The 22,352-nt window shown below is 35.1% G+C and overlaps 4 protein-coding genes across 7 annotated transcripts; 1 reads left to right on the plus strand and 3 right to left on the minus strand.

Moving 5' to 3' along the window:
* Positions 480-11,955, minus strand: LOC109724618 (TBC1 domain family member 5-like). 2 transcript variants are annotated; one of them, XM_020253497.1, is made up of 5 exons: positions 11,921-11,955; positions 3,835-3,938; positions 3,137-3,313; positions 1,364-2,931; positions 480-829 (listed from the first exon to the last, which is right to left on the minus strand). In XM_020253497.1, the coding sequence occupies exons 3-5, from the start codon at positions 3,306-3,308 to the stop codon at positions 683-685; spliced, it is 1,887 nt and encodes a 628-aa protein (XP_020109086.1). In that variant the 5' UTR covers positions 3,309-3,313; positions 3,835-3,938; positions 11,921-11,955; the 3' UTR covers positions 480-682. The 2 variants fall into 2 exon arrangements, with proteins under 2 accessions (XP_020109086.1, XP_020109085.1); XM_020253496.1 differs by lacking the exon at positions 11,921-11,955 and adding an exon at positions 5,110-5,428.
* Positions 8,791-10,755, plus strand: LOC109724620. Of its 2 annotated transcripts, none has more exons than XM_020253499.1 (5): positions 8,791-8,950; positions 9,494-9,576; positions 9,691-9,823; positions 10,143-10,206; positions 10,393-10,755. In XM_020253499.1, exons 2-5 carry the CDS (start codon positions 9,534-9,536, stop codon positions 10,480-10,482), a joined length of 330 nt encoding a protein of 109 aa, XP_020109088.1. In that variant the 5' UTR covers positions 8,791-8,950; positions 9,494-9,533; the 3' UTR covers positions 10,483-10,755. The 2 variants fall into 2 exon arrangements, with proteins under 2 accessions (XP_020109088.1, XP_020109089.1); XM_020253500.1 differs by having other exon boundaries at positions 9,507-9,576.
* On the minus strand, positions 11,361-16,653 carry LOC109724619 (cryptochrome DASH, chloroplastic/mitochondrial). The gene is made up of 13 exons (XM_020253498.1): positions 16,206-16,653; positions 15,084-15,223; positions 14,471-14,680; positions 14,245-14,385; positions 13,808-13,882; positions 13,379-13,495; positions 13,244-13,290; positions 13,035-13,111; positions 12,619-12,694; positions 12,429-12,498; positions 12,159-12,282; positions 11,921-11,970; positions 11,361-11,733 (listed from the first exon to the last, which is right to left on the minus strand). Exons 1-13 carry the CDS (start codon positions 16,618-16,620, stop codon positions 11,542-11,544), a joined length of 1,734 nt encoding a protein of 577 aa, XP_020109087.1. The 5' UTR covers positions 16,621-16,653; the 3' UTR covers positions 11,361-11,541.
* On the minus strand, positions 17,363-20,509 carry LOC109724557 (putative RNA methyltransferase At5g10620). 2 transcript variants are annotated; one of them, XM_020253410.1, is made up of 8 exons: positions 20,352-20,509; positions 20,203-20,240; positions 19,753-19,895; positions 19,014-19,080; positions 18,593-18,670; positions 18,190-18,335; positions 17,933-17,999; positions 17,363-17,746 (listed from the first exon to the last, which is right to left on the minus strand). In XM_020253410.1, the coding sequence occupies exons 1-7, from the start codon at positions 20,434-20,436 to the stop codon at positions 17,993-17,995; spliced, it is 564 nt and encodes a 187-aa protein (XP_020108999.1). In that variant the 5' UTR covers positions 20,437-20,509; the 3' UTR covers positions 17,363-17,746; positions 17,933-17,992. The 2 variants fall into 2 exon arrangements, with proteins under 2 accessions (XP_020108999.1, XP_020108998.1); XM_020253409.1 differs by having other exon boundaries at positions 17,933-18,054.

Here is a 22,352-nt window from a genome sequence, read left to right on the forward strand (position 1 = left end):
AATAAGAGAGGGATGTGCGTGGGCAACAAAAAAAACAAAAAAAAAAAAAAAAAAAAGGAAAAAAAAAGGGTTGCCACGATACCGTTTGGATATCGCCATGGCTTGGACGATACTCTTTGGATATTGCGCCACACAACATGGGAGGGTCCAAGAGAAATCCCTCTCGACCGTGCTCCTTAATTGGTGCTCCTTAATTGGTGGTACGGTACGTATCGTCCCGTGCTGACCGGCATAGAGTGATACATTAAACCTTGGAGTAAACTTAGGTTCGGTGTGTTCTTTTGCATCATGCGATATCATCAGAATACCCTTACGATAGATAGATAACATTCGTACTCGATCCTCTCTGCAATAATTTGCTCACAATGACAAGCAATTCACAAAGTTTGAAGTAGAAGAATACATATATGATACAATTATTAGGAAACCGACTACGTCATATTTGTACGTACTTTATTTTTGAACTAAACTCTGAGACAAAACTCTGAAACTTTATGATCTGTAAATACTAAAAAAATGTAAAGAATTTGATTCCACAAACTGTCTACATTCTTTTACCGCAGAAACTGTTTTGATTACTTACACAGGATTGAATATATATTTACTTCTACTCACAGGAGTAATATGTTAGAACATGAATTACTTACCAAGCACTTGAACGAGGGAATGTACAGTGAAAATCTCAGGATCCAGAAAACAAGTTACCAATTTTTCGAAGTTCTTTTAGAGCAGCTATAGCTTCTTGCTCCTTGCCTCTGTTGCTCGCAGCGTTTGTTAGGTTATCCACCAAATCCAGGCCCAAGTCTTGCTCAAAAAACGACTCGATCACCTACCATTACAACAGTTAGATTATTACAAAGTTGCATTAAAAAGATAAAAGATAAGAGACCAAACGATAAAATATGCACCGATTGCACTCGCATCTAAACTATTGTTTGACCTTTCCTTGTTAATAAGGTTCAAAAATAGTAGAATATGTGTTAGGCACAAGCCCTTCTTGCTGATTGTGTAATATGCTCGTAGTAGTGTTTGTTTGATGGTAATAATGATTATAGCTGCCAGCAAGGTGCATTCCACGGTCCTGTGAATTTGCTTACGAAGACAAAGCATATAAACAAAATCTAAAGGCAAGATAAGTTATAGAGAAGGTTAGTATGTTCCAACCTTCGAGCTCTATCGATATGCTGATGACATCCTTGAAGGAACTATGCGTACATATGCATGCACATATATTAATGCAGACTGACATACAATTCAGAGATGACAATTATGTTTGAGCAATGCCAGATAGGATCTCTAAAAAAGCCTCATATTAGAAGTTTAGAACTGAATGTACGAGTGTCTCGTATGAAGTATTTTTTACCTGGATATTAGCAAGAATTGAGCGGCCAAGACACCTAAAGGTGTTCATCACCTCTCCATCTCCCGCTTCTGGATTCAAGCTAACTCCGCAGGAATGACAACGCTCACAAGAAGCCAAAATACTTAATATATCCTGAGAAATCACTTCATTCCCAGAAGAATTTTGGGGCTTAAAATCCTTTTCTTTATTAAACGCTTTACGTGTTTCGGCATCAATACTACTGCTTCCTAGCTCCTCCACATGACGAAATTCATCAATATAATTAGCAATAAATGGTGAAGCATCACTTCGTCTACAACTCACAACGTCATGATTAATCTCTTCTTCATCGGCACAATTGATTCCTTCTTCTGAACCTGAGGGAGTAAAACCACTTGCTCTCGGCATGTCAGAGTTTTCATCAGCGTGATTTCTACCATCCAAAATTATGCGTCTAAGAGTAGACCAATGATCCTTTTTCTTGCTCGCAACTGTTTTATCAGCATCAGATTCTGCTTGAGGAGAGAGTAATCTCTTGTTGAACAGACCTTTTCTCGTCTTACTAATAATGGAACCACCACGAGTAATCTTAGATAGAACTTCTGTATCATAAATCACCTTCCACTTCTCTTCCCAGTAGTCTGATGAAGTCTTGGGGTGATCCAAAGCAATCATCCCATCACCTTTTACATAATTCCTGAAGGTCCTCTGTTGGCAAGAAGAAAAGTTTATATCAAGAGCAAGACTTTGCAGTGATTTTGCCTTCCCGATCAATTTCCTCACATTTATATCTTCCGGGAAGTTCACCAATCTCTGAAGACAGGTAGTCGCATGCTCACTAGCCAATAGTGATGATCTTAGGTGAAGCAGCATTGATATAGCCATTGATATAATGAATGCTCCGCGAGGAGAAGATAATACCTTATAATCCCCTCTGTTCTCTTTATCCGTGTTGAATGTACTATTCGGATAATAGAAGATCTCATCCCAAACAGCCAAGAGATTTTCGAGTGAAAATTCACGCCCAAATAAAACTCGAAGCCACCGTAGAGAAAAGTATTGAGGTTCTACCCCCAATTCAGTGAGGTGGCTGTAAAGAGATAAATCAATGCTTGAGAGCAAATGATATATTGCCTCTGACGCTTCGAGCACTGGTGCTAGTCCTGTATTGGATTCCTTAGGAAGAGATACAGAGAAAAAATCGGCTATAGCAATTATACCACTTGCACCGTTCATTAAACCATCAAACATGCAATAGGTGTCATGTTCGAGGAATTTCTCAGATATGACAATACCCAACTCGCCTTCCGCTCCATAAGCATCGTTCATCAAAAATAGCTCCCTTGTATCAGGATCGAGCTCATCCAAACTGCTTATTTCGGAAGCATTCTGCCAAGAAGAGCCATTCTTGTTTGTCCTTACATTCGTTGGCTCCTCTGATTTGTAGTCAGAAATTATATCTCTTTCTGGAAAAGCTGAACTGTTATAATCGCCAATAAGGCGGTCTTCTTCGAGGCCGTGTGCTTGAGAGGAGTGCTGCACATCAACATGAAGTACATATAGCAGAGGAGCTAAAAGTTCATGCATTCCTGTAAGAAAGTAAAAATATGCACATGATAACAAATGTCAAATGCATAAAATAGATAAATTTTATTGCTAGCCTGATTACTAGAATGAGTTTGATAACGAAAGAAGATTTAATAAAATATATATATAAGGCATCAAGACAATTTAAAAGTGCATAATATCATTCAAGATGATTTTTCTTTTGTAAAAAATAAGAAAAGCACTTGCCTTGCCTGTATCCGTACTCTGGGTGCTTAAGACACCACACCAATAGTATGCGACCTAGCATGGATTGGCATGCTGCTGTTTGGAAGTAGCTCCCTTCTTCAGGATAGAGCCGTGATAGATCTTGATTGAGCGTTTTCTCTAGTTCAGCATTCTGGAAAAAGCGGCCCCACATGCTGTCTACAGAGGTAGCATAAAGCAAAATATGCAATAACTTAAATAGGAATCATGAATTCTGGCCTTAAGAGAGTAGCTAATTTGGGCCCTCTTCACTCATAGATGTTAGGAAATGAAAATGCGGTTATATGTAATGAAAACATGTGCATCTATAAGAAGACAAATTTGCATCTTAAAAATCTTCCAGCATCCAGGATGGGAAGTATTAATAAGAATGCTGAGTAATATTGAAGAAAATGCTTTAACTATCAAACTGCAAATTAAGTTACAATGTCGGTCGATATCACAAATCAGGTGATCATAATAACCCCGACCTTTAATTAGTCATATTAGCTAATCCCAACCGAGAAAACTTCAAATTCAAAAAAGTGTAGAAAACTGCAGAAGCTTATAATTACTTAGATCATCTGCTCGAAAGAAACACTAGAATGTGGATTCAAACAATTCTCAACCTATATTATATCCTTCAGAACTTCCATCCGAGAAAAGTTAATATTCTTCAGGAGCAAATAAGAAAAATATACCTGGATTTTGCGACAATGGATTTTCCACAATGGGATCAGGAGGCTTGCTTTCATCCTTCAAGAGATGTGGATCAATGAGAAGTTGACGCCTCAAACTAGCATATCTATCAATAGAAACACAATAGAGAAGAAAAGAATAAAAATATTGATCTCTTCAGATATTGCAATCTGAGAATATAGAATAATTTATGACTAAAGCAGGGAAGTATGATTCGCCAAATTCTCCAAATTCGTCATCAAAGTGAACACTTCATCTTTGTGCCTCAAAGCAAACTCTCTAACAATAAACAAATTGGTCAGAACTAACATAGCCTTTTCATGATAGAGACAAGCAGAGAAAAATGATCAATCATGACAGTGCGAATCCAAAATGAGACAAAAAAGGAATTAAGGAATGTTAATGAAACAAATGTCCAAAATGAGACGAAAAGGGAATTAAGGAATTTTAGTGAAACAAATGTTAAAAACGTATTAGAAAAGGGAATTAAAGAATATTAATGAAACAAATGTTAAAAATGTATTAGACCTAATCTAAATTATGGTGCATTTTCAAATAAATACTGAAACTGTAAAAAAAAATTTGATTTTATTACACAACATATTTGATTTAGCAACCTCACTCTCCGAAATAAATGCTACTTCTAAATTTTTGACGTGATATTTTGTAACATGAGCAACAAAGGGTAGTAAAATCAAAATTTCCAAATTTCAATCAGCCATTTCAACATACGCTCTATAGCGCAGGTAACATTTGTACCTTTTTAGCCAAATAAATGGAAGAATACGTAACTTTTAAATGCTAATCATGATTAAATGGCTTGTTCGCAATAAAACCACCAACATCTGCGGTTAATTATCAAACCCTACCAATCAAATGTGGCCGGATTTTGTTCTTTGTTGAAACATAAAATCACAAGGATAAAGGGATTAAGAATAATCCAATCTACAATCTCCAAGAACCTGCATAAACTCCCAGTTTTCTACACTGGAATAATAATTAGGGCTCAAAAGTTATCAATCACAAATTCTATAAACAAAATGAGATTCCCAAAACCTATATCGTTTCCTTATCAATAGATCAACAAGCAAACACCAATGCCCATAGTTAATTGCAGCATTCTTGAGCGCAAGAAACCCTACTTTAATTGAATCAAAATTATAAACTTAAATACCAGAACCGATTCGAGATAAGGGTTTTCTCAAAGATTCGATCTAACAAAATTAGAAAAGAATTAAGGGGGAAAAGAAAAAGGGAAAAAGATTCGTAAATTCGACCTCCTCCGAGAATCCGCGGCGACTCTTCGGATCTCCTCGATCGAGGCGGCGGAGCTCGGCAGGATCCCGAGATCGACTCGCCACCGAACCCCTCGAAGGCTCCCGAACCTCTGCCTCGGAAACCGCTCCCCGGATGAGGAAATCGCCATTTCTCTCTCTCTCTCCCTCTCTCTCTCGCCTCCCCACCAATTCCAGATCACAACATCGAGATCGGATTTGGGGAGATCGAATTTGGGGGGAAATGGAGAGGAGAAAAATCTAATACGAGGGGATTTGAATTGGGAGAGAGAGAGAGAGAGAGAGAGAGAGAGAGATGAGGAGCCGAGGTGTTGAGGGGTTAAATATGTGATTTCCCTTTTTCCTTTTTTCCTTTTTCTTTTCCTTTTTCTTTTTACATGGCTATTTTTTTTCCTTTAAAAAGAAATTGAACCTCATGTATCCATTTATCAAATTCTAGTTTGAATTTTGCTGAATACAGCCGATTTTATCTTTTAATTTTTAATTTTTTTAAAAAAATAGTAACTTTATTTATTTTTGAAAAAATAAATTTAACTAAAAATACGAAGGAAATAAATTTTGAAATTGAAATCTCGAATATTAATTACTGAGTTCGGCTATGGTGCTGGTAAAAGTACCAAGTATTTGATATTTGTAAATTTTTTACTGTTAGATCTACGCCTTTAATCATTTTCATCCGTTAGATTATACTATTCAACCAATAACCCACTCAACCCTAGAGGGCCCACATCATCTTAACCGCACATTCCTTAATCCAAGGGCTAAAAACTTATAAGCACCAATAATTTGGTACTTTTAAAAGCATAGGAGCTCAATTCTTAATTATTAATATTTTTGTCATTTGACATGCGTCAGATGTTATTGTTGTCTATTTCATTCTAATATATGAGAAAATGAGAATAAAAACAAGATAGGTGAAATAATAACCCGGATATCTTACACTGTACATTTACAATTATATGTCATAAGAATCTTAATTAGAATCTAGTTAGTTAGATAAATCTACCATTTATTACGGATTTATTATTGAATTTTAAAACCCGCTAATATCAATAATTTTAAAAATGTTATATATCTTATTTAATAAATTTAAAATTTGAAAGTACGATATTAATATCACAAGTAAGTAAAGAATACAAATATATGAGATGAAAAAATATATCTAGTTATTACTATTATTATTAATATTAATATTATATTATCCTCTAGGATCCATTGGCATATTCCACTTGGCATAAAATAACAAAATGCCGCATCAGCAGCATAGACAAATGGAATGTCCACTGAGCATTAAAATATCTCACAGTGAGATGCTTTGGGTTACTAAAGAAGCTATTGTCCTTTTCCATTGTTGGTTTTGAATATATATTTATTATACATTTATACTTGGCCACAGTTTCGATTGGGTACAAAAAAAAAAAAAAAAAAAAAAAGCACGNAAGTGTATCAAGTTAGTACCCTGTGGTTTCTCACTTTATCACTTTAGTACCCTGTGGTTTAAAGTGTATCAAGTTAGTACCCTGTGGTTTTGCATTTTATCACTTTAGTACCCTGTGGTTTTGATTTTGTATCAAATTAGTACCCTGTGGTTTTTTAAACTATAGGGTACTAAAGTGATAAAGTGTGAAACCACAGGGTACTAAAGTGATAAAGTGCAAAACCACAGGGTACTAACTTGATACACTTTAAACCACAGGGTACTAAAGTGATAAAGTGAGAAACCACAGGGTACTAACTTGATACACTTTAAACCACAGGGTACTAAAATGAAAAAGTGTGGAACCACAGAGGGGGTTTTGAAGTTTTCCCAAAAAAAAAAAAGGGGATAAAGATTTTATCCCTCCTCTTGTGTCCAAATAAGAAGTTGGGTGGGTGGGAACTTGTTCCCCTGGTAGAGAGAGAGATATTTTTATTTTAAATTAGAATTTAAATTTTTAAAATTTTAAAAATTGTAATCTCAAAATTAGAATTTATAATTTAAAATTCTAAATTTTAAAGTTTAAATTTTAAATTTGATATTTTAAAATTTTAAATTTAAAATTTGATATTTTATATTTTTAAATTTAAATTTGGTATTAAATTTAAAATTTAAAAATTAAATTTTTAAATTTTAATTTCAAATTTTAAAATTTAAAAGTTAAAAATTTAAATTTTAAATTTAAAAATTCAAATTCAAATATAATAAGAAAGGTAATACCATTATTTTCTATTTATAACTATCAACTATTCATCTTATTTCATCTTATCTATCCAAACTCTATTTTTCTTATTTTCGGGAACAACCAAATTTTAATGCAAACACAAAATTGGTCTAGTTCTCGCTTATACCTAAACTTGTATCTATTCCTGATATAAGCTAATTCTTATTTATACCCGAACCAAACGAAGCCTTATGATATAGGTGCAATAATCCAAATTTATCTATACAAATTTAGTTTATATATTTTATATAATTTTTATAATTATAAATTTATTAAAATAAATAATTTGTAGAAATTTTAAAGTTAAAGCGTTTAAATCAAACAAATTAAAAAATAAAGTAATAGTAAGTTATGTAATTTTTTATTTTTATTTTTTTGAGTCTTTTTCACACCACCCCACTATTAGGTAGGTAAATGGATCTGGGTTGGTAGAGTTTCTTCTCTGATTCTCTCCGAAAGGGACGATAACGAAGAACAGAAAAATATAAAAAAATATAGATTTTTTCAAAATCTGTCCCGCTAAAAAAAAATAAAGTAAAAAATAGAAGAATCCTTTTTCTTTTAATCCACCGCTATCCGCAAAAAATCGTCAAAAATAAGCTTCCATTTAAATCTACATGCAAATAATTCGTCTCTATTCAAATCCGTTCCAAACGAAGTGATAATTGAGAGCTAAAACTAGAATAAACATATAAGTTAATTATTTTTGGTTTGATAAGAAACGGGGCAACGCTACTCGTTATCCTTGTCTAGGGGTAGAACTGGGCCCGAGCCTAAACAAGGCCCGGTCCAATGGGCCATGTTTGGGCCGGGCTTTGGGTATTGAAAATACAACTTTGGGTTCGGGCCGGGTTTAAAAATTTAGGCCCGAAAAAATTTTGGGCCTATTTGGGCGTGTCCAGCCCGACCCGAGCCCGACCCAAAAGCCCGATATATTATTATCAAAATAAAATATTTAATTATATATATTATTTATCTATAGTATATCATATATAGTATATATTGTTAATAATGATATGTACTTATATATATGAGGATATATTATATATTAACAAAATATTTAGTTCTATATTATGATATATTTGATGTTAGATATTAATTTCTTTGATGTGATAAAACTAAAAATAGGTATTTTATTTTAATTTTATACAAATAAAAGTATTTATGTATTATATGATAAATGCATAAAATGGGCCTCCACAAAGCCCGATGGGTATTGGGCATTGGGCTTAGGCTTGGGCCGGGCCTTAATTTTTTAAAAAAATTGGGTAAAAGCCTGACCCGAAGCCCAACATTTTTTTGGGCCGGACTTGGGCATAGTAATACCCGACCCAAGCCCGGCCCAGTTCCACCCCTATCCTTGTCCTTTCCCTTCACTCTTCCACGTTTCCGCATGAGGGCATTTTAGTCATTTAATAAATAGCACGTATTTACCATATAATATATATACATAATATATACACAACACACACACTCATTCGCCCCAAATCCAATCCTATCCCTCTTTCGCCCACTCCTCTCTCTCTCTCTCTCCCTCTCTCTCTCTGGGAGAGTGAGAGCGAGGAGGATAAAAAAATAAAAATTCTATCAATATATTGTCTCCCTATACGAGATCAAATAAGGCAAGGTTTTTAATTTATTTTTTAAATTTTTTTTGCTCCTCTTGGGTTTTTTTTTTTTTTTTTTTCAACTGCTATGATAGACTCTAATGTCAAAAGGTTCTCTCTCTGTTTTTTTCCTTAATATTTTTCACATTTTCTTTTTAACACTTGTTTTTTTTTGTTTTTTGAGAGGAATCTTTTTAATACTTGTTGATGGTTGGATGGAAATTTTTTCATTTTAATTATGCTTCTGGGTTTTTCTTTAATTATAAATCCATTTTTTGTCTAATGAATATCTAATTGCTGAAACCGATTCACAAATATTTGGCCGTTTTTGTCTATTTAATTTTTTTTGTATAGTTTTCTTGATGGAAATTGAGTGAGGAGAGCATTACTATTGTTATTATTTCTTTTTTGTTGTTTACTATTTGATTATAATCTTATATGATGTTTGTTTTTACTTGTTTTTTTTTTTTTCAAATGCAAATGTGAATAATGCTTTTTCTTTTTCTTTTTTTTGAATAGGACAATTTTTTACTGTTTCAATTGAACTGATTTGTGCAGTAAACCTGTTTAGGAGCAATATTTACCTCTTTGCCATTGAATGGAAATGGACCATTTGATGAGTGTGATGGATCTTCCACCAGGTTCTATTCATTCTCTGTTTCAAACTATTTTGGCATTCCACCAAATAAATTAGACAAATATTTTACCTTCATTTGAACTGGATATGTAGATATTTATACATGTTTTGCAAACAGGGTCCACGGTGTATCAAAAGAAATTAGTCGAAGAAATGGAAGAACTCGGAAAATTAAGGACGGATTTGATGATAGCGAAATGCCAAATTAAGAATGAAGTGATCATGTGTCCTATACCAAGGAAACTTACCAGGTTTCTCTCTTTCATATAAGCTATTCTGATGAAAATTTGATGTTTTTGATTGTGAATCGAATTATCGAGTTGCAGTAGAACAATACTTGATTATCGGTTTCATTTCTTTCTTCTGGATCAGTGAATTTCCATATCTTTATTTGATTTTCTTATTAAGGAATTAGACATTATTTAGTCCCTTACCAACATATTCTTGTAGCTTACATGTAGTTTGAGATCAAATGCACTGCAATTTCACTTACTTTTTGTTGCAGTCGAATTTGTTAGTTTTTTTTTTTTTTTCATACTTGTGACTTCCTTTATATTTTGCAAAATGCAGGTCGCGTAGAGAGCATAATGAATTAAAGGCTATAACAGATCTTTCCGACAGCATTGCAAGCATGGTTTGTGACTATACTGATCACTATTTGAATTCAAATGGTTTCAAGCACACTATTAGCAATTTTTCTAGCTATTCTTAATTTTCGGAGCACTTTGCTGTTCTTTATGCTTCTTTTTAGCATTTGAGCTTACCAAACTTTCTCCTTTTCACTTAATGAACCCTAAAATCAGAATGTTATATGCTACAGGCTTCACCACCATACTATGCTGGATCCCCTCCGATTCGCGAAAGCAATCCTCTTATTCGCGATTCACTATTCAGAGAGCAAATGGTGTAAAAGGCCTTACAAGTATCATCTCTTGATACCCAATTCTACCAATTTTGACGACTTAAGGAGCGTCTTTTTTGTTCCGAAATAATCACCTTCATTTCTCTGATTTTATCGGCAAATTGTTGCGTAGTTTATCTGTTCTAGAGAGCTCTTTAGCTTGGTTTTTGTTGCTTTTAATCGTCTTCGCATCGTGTACATATCTTCATGGCAAGTTTTTAAAGACAAACTGTGAGTCGGTTTTCATGAATAAATGTCTCCAGAGTCACTCTCATGAATTTATACCTTCACAGGGTTTTAAGAGCTATATTGATCGGTTTGGTTGTAACGCGTCAATAGTTCCATATCGGATGAGAAAATGATTCTAATTAGAATATATGAGGCCTCACACGCTGGTAATAATAATTGGACTTAAACATTTTGAGCCGGTGATTTGGAGCCAACGATTTATTATTGCTACCAGATTTGGTATCGGAGCTAAATATCTGTCGAAAGTGTGAAAGCTAAGTATTATGTAGCACAAAGTGCAACACCACAAGTTTGGTGAAAGCCACCTCTTGAACTCATAAGAGCCACCTCTAGAATCTCACATCACCTGGTAATTTGGTCTATATTTCTGAGGACATTGGGGTCTAAGCGGGGGGCTTAAACCCATAGGAGCCATATCTATAATCTCACATCGCGATAATCTAGTCTATATGTCTGAGGACATTGGGGTCTAAGCAGAAGGCTTGAACCCATAAGAGCCATCTCTAGAATCTCACATCGCTTAATATTCTGGTCTATATGTCTGAAGACATTAGGGTCTAAACGGAAGAAGTTTAACATCCCAAGTCCCACATCAGAGGAAAAAATAATGAATTGAAATATAAGACCACACACTCTAATAATAATAACTGGACTTAAGTATTTTGAGATCCAATGAATTATTATTGCTAGCGGGTCGGATCGTTACATTAATAGTACCCATCTAATCAATACCCATCTTTGTATATTTCGGTAATAAATAAAAATAACTATCCAAAACACTACATTGTGAAGCTATCAATCTGCTTCTACTGCCACTCATCATCTAACATACATTTTATCCGCTCTCTCTCTTTTGCTATAATCTTTCTTCTGATATGTAGTATCAAATTTTAATGGTACGATTTGCTTAGTGTATGAATTTCCTGGAAAGTTCCTTCTCTCCTTTGGAAGTGAGCGGAGCTCCGGCAACCAATATGCAACATATTCACCTTCAGGATCATAGGTTTTTGCCTACAATGAAGCGAGTAGATCACTATATTCTATTTGTATACTAATCTCTAAAATTTGCGTTAAGTATGCTATTCAGTATGGGAAGCTTCTCTAATATTCAGTTCAGTGATTCTATTTTTCATCTAGTAGTGTTGTTAAAATGTTATGTTTGTAACTTTATCAGAATACGAATGTAATGAGATCATACCTGCTTGGGGATGCTGAAGTAGCGATCTTCTCTTGGATCGTTGCCGACTCCTATACAGCAAAACATATACATTTAGCTTTGCAATGCTAATTATAAAAACTCTTGCTAGGTGACTTTACAGAGCTTGATCTGATGTGCTAACTAAAAAGAAATTTATTTGTTCTCGTGTTTTATTTCTTTAATTCCAGTGTACTAGTAGCTTTTTACAGAACAAAAAGGAGGGGAAAAAAGAGCTAACCTGCTCCATAAGTCCAGTTACCGTAATTGGAAGCTGGATCATAATCTAAGAGACATGTCTCAAACCATTCCGCTCCCATTCGCCAGTCGATGCCCATATCTCGAACCAGAAACGAGCACACAATCTGCGGAAACAAATCAAATTGGAATTGGAATGTTGCTGATTTTCCTAAACAACTGAGTTCAAATTATATTTTGCTTTGTGCCGGGGCACTGTTTGCTTCTCTTGAACTGCAACAGTGAGTTATTATTATAAGAAGTCCGACATTACCTGCCGTCCTCGGTTCGACATGAATCCAGTGGTTGACAGCTCTTTCATGTTCGCGTCGATGATAGGGTAACTAACATTGACCGAAAAATGCAAAGCATATTACGAGGCTATCTATTTCGTTAAACTCTGATACAACATATTTGGTTTTTTCCAAACTAAAAAAATAGATGGAAAAATTATTGGAACATACCCAGTACGGCCATCTCTCCAGGCCTCAAAGAGTGCCCGATCCTGGCTCCAGTTGCTCACTATTTTCCGAGGTCCGCCTACATTGAAAAGGAAAAAGATTATCCACTTCGGCCATCGAACTGTTCATTCTATTTCATACTAAATGGTTCCATCTAAATGGTTTAAAACGTTACAGACGCGATGTTGTATTATATCTGTTTGGAGTACTCAAAGCTTGAAAAGCCATGATGCGGTTGAAACTAAAATATAGAAGTTGTTAACAGAATGAAACGACGAAGTTGTTAACAGAATGAAACGAATGTAGGAAACACAGTTTAAGATGTTTATCATTGGAGAGGGCAAACTTATTAGCCAAGATGTCGAGGAAGCAAATATAAGCTACACAGTAAAGAAAAAAGACATGAGACAAGTACTAACCTAGATGGAAGATGGAATTTCCGTATTTTATTGAAAGAAATCTGAAGTAGTCCCTCCATATGAGCTCAAACAAAACCCTGAAAATAGAAAAATAAAAGGAAAAGAAACTTCACGATATGATTCCGTGCAGTGTCCAAGCAAGCGAACCAGCAAACTCGAAAAATCTTGTATATCAAGTGATTGTGGTGTATGGGTATAAGATGACTTACCAGTATGTTGAATCATTTGATATCCTCTGCTTCTCATATCTCTTAACCTATTAAATCACAAGTGTGCATAAGCAAAAAATTTCGTGGTGGGCAGTATCAAATCCAGCAGTTATTAAGATCGGTTTAACATGAAACCTCTTCATAAATATAACGTGGAGAGAGGCTGCCAGAAGCAAGCCACGATGAGAATTTCGTTGAATAATCTGGTCCTAACATGCCATTCCTTGTTTCCTTATAGACCCTTAATTTATCCTGCGCGTAAACGATCTTTTCTTAGATCATAACAACTACTCAATCAGTTGAATTTTTATACTGTACAAGATAATAAGAATAGAACCCACTAAGGGCCCAAATTTGATTTGTACTTTGCCCCTTGTGACACCCACTCTTTCCCTTTACAAAGTGCTAACACCGATAAAAAATTTCATACTTTATTACTGCATAATGTTTATACTCACAAACAAAGATACTTGACATAGAATTTAATGATATGCGACAAAGCTGAGGATTATAATTTACATAGTGAGGGTGAAAAAAGAAAAAACAACTTTCTTGAAAAGCTACCTTCTTCCAGAAGTACTCAGTAACTCTCCCTATAGCTGCATTTTCACCTCCAACAAAACTCATTCCTTTGTCACACTGCATTTAGCAAATGAATATAAAGAGTTAAAAGTTAAAACACGTGCGAGCGAACAGACGCACACAAAATAATCAATAGAGAATAAATAATGTTTATCATTTAGAAGCCACTCTTATTCTTAGGTACTACTAGTCTCTTAAAAGAGCTACAACTTACAGTCTGATGGTGTTATGTATTTAGTAAATCAGGAAAGAAAAAAGAAAAAGAAAAAGAAAAAGAAAAAGATAGAGCTATAGCAATGAAAGTGCAAATCATATGAAGAGAGATTTTCCAACATATTTGGCGGCTTTATCAATCTAGGAATGCACAAAGAAGAAGATATACAAGGTGTCTAAGCAGCAAGAAAGATTCATTGACCTGCCTTTTTTTCTTCGAGTCCCAATTGTTCGAGCGAAGGAATGTCTCCCCACCCACCAATCTCATCTAAACTAGCGCTCGGAGGTGGCCCAAATGACAATGGCAACTTGCAGCAGCTCCTAGTTAAGCACTTAGACTCAACAGCCTGCATAAATGCAACGACAAATAAATGTCTCTGTTGCCAACAAATGAAATAGAAGAAAAAGAAAACTTGGAATCTCAGACTATACCTTGCGAAATTGTGTATAAACATCTGGTAAGTCCCTTATGCTGAATGGAAGGTCATCAATGTGATACATAGTTGTTCCCCAAATAAGTTGCAATTTGGGATTTATCGGTTCCTGATCAGGTGATTGAGGTAACACTACTTGTTGCAATCTTTTGAGAACACGATGTTCAACGAGAAGTTCCTCACTGCATGTTTCCTTATGAGCATAGACCTAAACCAAATAGAAACAGATCACTAAAAAATTAACTAAGAAACACACTACCAGTGGCATACAGGACTATGCAGCCCNCCCCCCCCCCCAAAAAAAAAAATCACGTTTTTCTTGAAAGATTTTATGATCTTTAATTAAGCCATTTGCTCTGGTAGCGAAGACCAACATTACACAGTGAAGGCACAAGAGGCATGGGAATGTGAATATTGAAACATAATACCGAAAAAAACACTATATGCGAAAAATAATGAGTTCATCAGTGTAAAATGTTGTAACTTTTCGTGCGTGCGTGTGTGTGTGTTTGGATGTTTGGTGCATGTGTGTGCGTGCGTGTGTGCGTGCGTGCGTGTGCGTGTGCGTGTGCGTGAGAGAGAGAGAGAGAGAGAGAGAGAGAGAGACTCACTGTGTGGACACCAAAAGCTTTTACGACTGAAGGAAGGATATCTTCGGGCTTCCCATGTTTCACCAGCAAATTTAGCCCTTTTTTGATCAAATTCTTTTTTAGATCGGCAAGACACTCTATCAAAAATTGTGCCCTGAGAGCTGTTAAAATAAAATAAACAATTAATTAGCGAAGAAGGGGAAATTAACACCATACTCAACAAATCATAAAACATAGCATAACATGATTTTGCATATGACACTATATATATATATATATATATAGTTGAGCTGGAATACTATCGGTAGCAAACGGGCTCCGTTGCCACCAATTTGTTTTCGATGATGGAGCCTCCAAATCAACGATCGGTACCGTTGAAAATGATCTATACCACTTGAAGTATCTAGAAATCAAATTTTATGCTTTTCCGATATTGTTCTCTTGTTCATCAAGTCGGCGTAAAAATGAACGGCTGAAAATGAATATCCTCTAAAAAGTGATGATAGGAATTTTGTAATCAAGATCGAGAGTTAGATCTTGTTCTAAATAGTTTAAAAAATTTTCTAACCAAAATTCAATTAATTTGGATAGTTTTACACCGTTAAACGAGAAAACGCCTCATATCAACCATTAAAATTACAAATTTTGAAACCCTTTGATCATTAGGTTAATGATGTTGAAAAGATTTGAAATTTGATTTCTAGATGCTTCAAGTGATATAGATCATGTTCAACGTTGCCGATCGTCGATTTGAAGGCTCCATCATCGAAAACAAATAGATGGCAACGGAGCCCGTTTGCTACCGATAGCATTCCAGCTCAACTCTATATATATATTCCCTCTCCTCTCTCCAAAGTGCCACAAACGTTGCTCAACATTATAATTAGCTCCATAAAAAGGGAACTAAGTATAGACAAATTAAATCCACACATTACCAGAACAGTTTAACCATTTACTCTCCTCCCAGTAATCTAATCTTAACAAGCTACAATAAGCACATTAATTAGCATTTCCATGAAATCTACAATAATTTGGAGAACAAAAAATCACAAATTTTACTGCACAATTCTAAGGAGAACACTACGATCTAATCCATCGGCATTTAAAAGAAAATGAACAATACATCAAAATCGATCTCCATACCTCCGGTTTTGGGGAAACCGAAGTAATGAGTAGTCCCAAAGTTGCGAGGATCCACACAATACACAGGGAGTACCGATTCCGACGTCGCCCACGCCCGAACCAACGCCTCGTTGTCGAGAACCCTAAGATCGTTCCGGAACCACACGATCGCCACCCCTTTCCCCGTCCTCTTCAGACTGGGAGAGGAGTACCTCCTAAACGCTTCATCGGAGGCCATTTCCGCCTCCTCGGAGCTTAATCCAGGCACCATATAGCATCGAACAGGGCGGAGGCGATCGTTGGAAAGGGGAATTGAGGACGAAGAGAGGCTCATGGTGAGATTGGAGCGGAAGAGGAAGCGAATTGGGGTAGGAACTGGAGAGAAAATTAGGGATTTGAGTGGGGTGGAGTGGGGAGGGGAGAGAAGATGAAGCATTTGGATTAGGGCTCGAGGGAGTTAGAAATTTTTTTTTTTAAGTGACGTTCCTTGACGTTCCGTTAGGGGAGGGGAAACGCGAGGGGAAACGCGACGATGTTTCGGAACGAGGAGAGGAGGAGGGAAGCGAGGGGAAGAGTGCCACGTGTACACGACGTAGATTGAACACGTGGCGTTAAACTGGCCAATGGTTGGATGTGGGATCCGTGGGCGAATGAGAGCCGCGAATTTAAATGCGTGATCCCATGAGCAATGAACACAAGACACCCGCGCAACTCGCGAAGTACTGCTACGTGTCGATCCGTGAGTGGCCGAGGGCGAACCGGTGTCCTGGACCTGGTTCACTGCGTGAGCCCACAGCTAAGAGGTTTTTAAAATCCAAGTATAAACTATGGAACAGTTTTTAAAATTTATCATCCAAAACGTCAGAGTTATCTCAAAAATGATTTTTTAAAAAGTATTAGTGCTTGGTACACAAATAAATAAATTTTCAAAAAAATATGATGTTTTAAATTGCACAATTTTTGGGGTTGTGAGTCAAAACTAGTTGTTTCAGATTTCATTTTCAGACTCAAGAAGTAATAAAACACTATTTGGATACCAATCCAACATGAACTTTGGATATCATTTTGAGCAAATTGTACAACATTACTCACACAGATCAATATCATTTTTCATGAAGTTCTTAGGCAACTACAATCTTTTAAAAGAAATAGCTGAAAATAGCAAAAACACTAACACGGAAAATCAAATCGGATAATACCAACACTGAAAATCAAATCGACTCCATTTGGATCAAACCAACAGGCGCCTCTCGAGTTTCAAATTAAAAAATGAATATGCAACAGATTAAATTTGAACAAACTCTTCTGATTTTCTAATACAGATATTGTAATTTAGAGGTTCTTCACATTTTTCCTAGTATGATCTATCCATAAATTTCTCAGTCAAAGATCCATCTATAAGATTTCAAGCTGAGTTTCAACTTTCCCCTGCTATTCTTTCCCTACTGTTTGCTTCATCTGCGCTCGCGACTCTCGAAATCCATTACGGCTATACAACTTTAGCGTTGCAAAGTTTGCATGCAAGGGCCTTCAGATTTGTATAGTATCACATCGTGCGCATCCTGCATGGAATTTTGAAAATCAGTGCTCCAAAATTTGCAAAATGCATCGACTTACGACAGAAGAAAATTTCTGACAGAAGCAGTTTTAATCCTGGCAAATAAACAAATCTGGCAAGTGCTCTCAAAGAAACAAATATTTGATGAGTACAAGCAGTGGTTTAAGGTGTCGATGACAAAATACAGTACCCGGAACATCATCAAGAAGAGATATGCTGCAACGGGCTCGTTTCTCTGATTGAGAAGATTCTAATAGCTAAAATAAGAAGTGTTAGTGGTGGTATTTTTGCCCTTTAACAATAGTCCACGCCCTGTAGAAACATGCAGTAAATGTTTGTATTAATCGATTCTCAATACAATATAAATGGGAGCCGAAATGTATTTTAGTAAGGCGAGATCACATAATTTGTAAGCAAAAATAAGTTCAATAAAGGAAAGCCCTTTACCTGTAAAGTTGCTCCACCAGGACTACTAACGCAACTTGGTGATTCAAAACCAGTGAGGACAATCTAATTGCCGCGTCAGCACGCTCGCGCACTAGCGGCCCATGACCGTATGGGCCACCGATACAAAATGTGAGGCATGACGATCCCTAAAAGATGATGCTTCCTCAGTATAATTTGCACAGAAACGACAACAAAAGAAAAGCAATAGCTAATTCGGTATTAGTCATGCATCTTTTCAGCGCTTTATAAGTCACTAAACTAGCTTACCTTCTAATATGACAAATAAGTATCGAAATCATGTCGAGACAAAGCTTTAAGGAGAACATGAAAGTCGCGAGGACTAATGTTTTCAAAAATAATCAAATCTTATAAGCACTGAATGAATGGCAGGTCCAGCACATACCGTTTTTCCCGCATCTCCTAACAAATCAGCCATTTGCTCAGAATTAATCTCTCTTCCATTCTCATGTAACATGACGACCTAAAAGCCAGAACAAAAAGGAAAGGAGGTAATAAGCAGCCGAAATCACGGAATTAGCGAGCAATGTGTTTAGCACAACAAAAATTTGGAAGCTGAGAAACTCAACATATATTTTGAATTATTGTAATCGCATACTTTGCAACATTTACAGTAACATTTTAGTTGATATCTGGTTTACAAAATTTACGATGAAATGAAGAAAGAATGTGAATATACTGATTACTACATGTAGCTTTTCGTTGATTGGCGTAAACATCTGCGCAAACTAAAGACGAGAAAAGTGGAAAAAGGAGAAAAGGAGGCGATGCACCCGTCGAAATGACAAGTTTCCGTAATACCATACCCAATCTTCAGGTTTGATGTGTTGCATCATAGCCGCGTCCTCTGCTTCAATCTGGGCCTTCATGTCGCTGCTCAACATATGAAAGCATCAACTAGGAATTTCGAGCAGAGATCGAATTTCTACAAGAAAAGGCTATTTACATGTTGGTTGATGCAACCGATAGAATACTCGGGCAACAAATACGTCGAAGAAAAAAGAAAAGGAGCAAACAAAAATCGATTACAGGGACACAGTATCAACTAATTACTAGAACCAAGGTTTCTACGCATTCGATCTTGATGTGTTTCGTAAGAATAATCACAAAAATATTCTCACATCATCAAAATTTAGACTAAAATTTAGGATAAAATTCAATTCACCGTACAATAATTTAGCGCATTTTCGCTTTATTATTCTGCAGTTCAAAGGTTGCATTTAACTACCCTGCGATTTACCGCATTTTCACTTTGTAGTTCAAAAAATATCTCGTAATTTTATTTTTATTTCACCGTAAAGACCTATCATAAAATAGGATACAACCCTATGGTTTTCAAAAAATATTTTACTTCGAACCGCATAGTCGTAAAGTGAAAAAGCACAAAACCATAGGGTTGTTTACCCAAAATTTGATCCATCTCAACATTCACATCTCAGCTATAAATAAACATTGTAAAACTAAACACTAAGCAATTTAAATAAGAAGAGAATAAAATTGTCCAAATTTGGTAATTTAGATTACAAAATAATAATATGTATTTACCTTGTGGTTTTTGGATTAGATTTAATAAGAACATCCTCAACGCCACAGTAGTACTTGAGCTTCTCCTTGTACTCTTCAACAATAAGTTGGATCCCTTGAGACCTCTTCTTTCCAACGGTTAATATACGTATAGGTATTGCTCTCTATAAAAAATGGGTATATAATTAATTACACCATTTTTACATAGTAAAGTAGCTCCTTCGATGTATTATTACTTAATTATGTTACATAAAATAACAGATTATTACTTTTCTAACCCAGCGTTTTCCCAAATTCGTGCTTAATAAATTCCCCAAGCCGTATATATAATAGAGAGCATTTATTTTTGGTCCTCGAAATTGGACCCAAATTTACTTGAAACCCTTAATAGAGAGATTGAGGAGTTTAATTACTGTAATAATTATGCCGTGTAGAGATTAGAAAGAAAAGAGGAAATTTTGGGGGTCTTACGATGGATTGTCCCGAGTATTTGGATCTCCTCCTACTAGCTGAAAAATAAAAAATAAAAAATAAAAAACATTTTGGAAAAAATGGGGCTAGGGATTCAATGCGAAGAAGAAATATATATAGAGAGGGGAAATACGGTGCAGATTGATTACCTGGGGATGGATTTGCTTTGAGATTCGTGCTGTTCTTCGGAGGAGAGAGATGGGTGTTGCTGTAGTAGCGACAGTAGAGCTCCATGAGAGAGAGAGAGAGAGAGAGAGAGAGAGAGAGAGTGCGAGGGTTTTGATTTTTTTTTTTTTAATTAATGAACGGGTGAAGTAGGAGCAGGTTGGGATATGAATGGACGCGGACACCCAAAATTTTATCCAAACTTAAATTTCAGATGAGCAAATTTACCTGATTCTAAATAAATATAATGTGAAACACAGATAAAAAAAATTAAAGTTTGATAAATTTAAATTTAGATATGAATTTTGTCTATAACAGATCCGAACCTGGACCGAACATAAATTAATTTTACATTATATAATACATAAATATTTGATGTTATATTTAAATTTTTTTAAAAAATTTAAACTTTAATATAATATTTTGAAATATGATAAAGAGAGATAAGTCTTTGAAACACTCAATAAGTTATATATGCCCCAGAAAATAATTAGAAAATACTAGTAATGTACCCGCGCTTTGCTGCGGGTAAGATGAATATATTTTTAATTATATTTTTAAAATATAGGATATATATATATATATATATATATATATATATATATATATATATATATATATAGAATTAGACTGGAATACTATTAAAATATCTTTATATTAACAAATATAAAATTTAAATATATATATATATATATATATATTAAAATAAAGTAATATTTTTTAAAAATTACAGTGCACTGGGATGGCCTACGGTGCACCGGGTGTATCGAGTCATTGAGTCGGACACGTGTCAAGTAAAGAACAATGCTCCACGGACTTTAGTATATAGTAATAGATAGATAGATGGCATAGCTAGGAATGGCAGTTAGAGGAAGGTGAATTAAAACAGTCCCGCACTCCTAAATTTTAACTTCATGGCTCTTGGCTCTTCTTAATCTAATGTTACCACAGCAGCGCTAATATACAATTTTTTTTTCCGATAGTTTTTAGTGCAAATGGCAAAAAATTTAATAATTGATACGTGAAATTTCAAATTTAAAGCCTGATTATTTTATATTTTTCGGCAAAATTTATTTCTTAAAAAAATAAACGAAGCGTATAGTATATTACCTTTCTCAAAAAAAAAAAAAAATTCTAAAAAAACAAAAAGTGTTTTACAAGGAGGATAATTTTTTTCAGGTGGTTGCAACTCTCTTTTTATTCTTCTCCTAATACAAGGAGGATAATTTTCTCAGGTGCAGTGACCACTCACCACAAGATGTGCCTATGGCAATGGATCCAATTTGACTGACTTGCAGCTTGACTATTTAGATCTCAACCTTGCAGCAAGTTTCTGATAAAGCTGTATTATTGTCTGTCTTACAGAAATTGTCAGTTAGCTAGCATTAGCTCTTTTGACTGTGTTAGATATGTCTCGAATTCTAGAATCATAAGATTTTCTAACTCTATTCTGTTTTGATTATCCCATTAAGTTAAATTTATATTATGCATAATCTAATTAAGGTATTCATATTCCTAAGGTATTCATATTCTTAATGAATTTGTATTTCTAATCGTATTAGAATTTAATTAGTCGCTATTATAAATATACCATTTATGATTTGGTGCAGTAGATTAGGCAGATGAGAAAGAGTATGGGTGTATTTTTGGAATTAGAGTTTTCTGAAAGAGTCATATTTTGTACACCATCCTGATTATAATGAAGATTTCCGCTTCGCTCTATCTTCACTCGTTGACGTATGTTTGTGGCCGAGCCATGTAAATATTGCGTGGTTTATCTTTTTTTTCTCTCGTTCTCGATTCTTTTTTGGTACTTTCGCACTCGACGAACTAGATTTTTTTTGTTTCAATTCTAACATAACGTCACAAGCTCCATCCACTTTGTAATCTAACTAAATCTCGAATTAAAGCCGTCCAGATCAGCACAGTCGCTATAGTCGTGAATAGTTAAATATGTTGGATTGTTGACGCTAATCAGTAATTCC

The sequence above is a fragment of the Ananas comosus genome, linkage group 19 (genome assembly GCF_001540865.1).
Source record: "Ananas comosus cultivar F153 linkage group 19, ASM154086v1, whole genome shotgun sequence".
NCBI lineage: Eukaryota > Viridiplantae > Streptophyta > Magnoliopsida > Poales > Bromeliaceae > Ananas > Ananas comosus.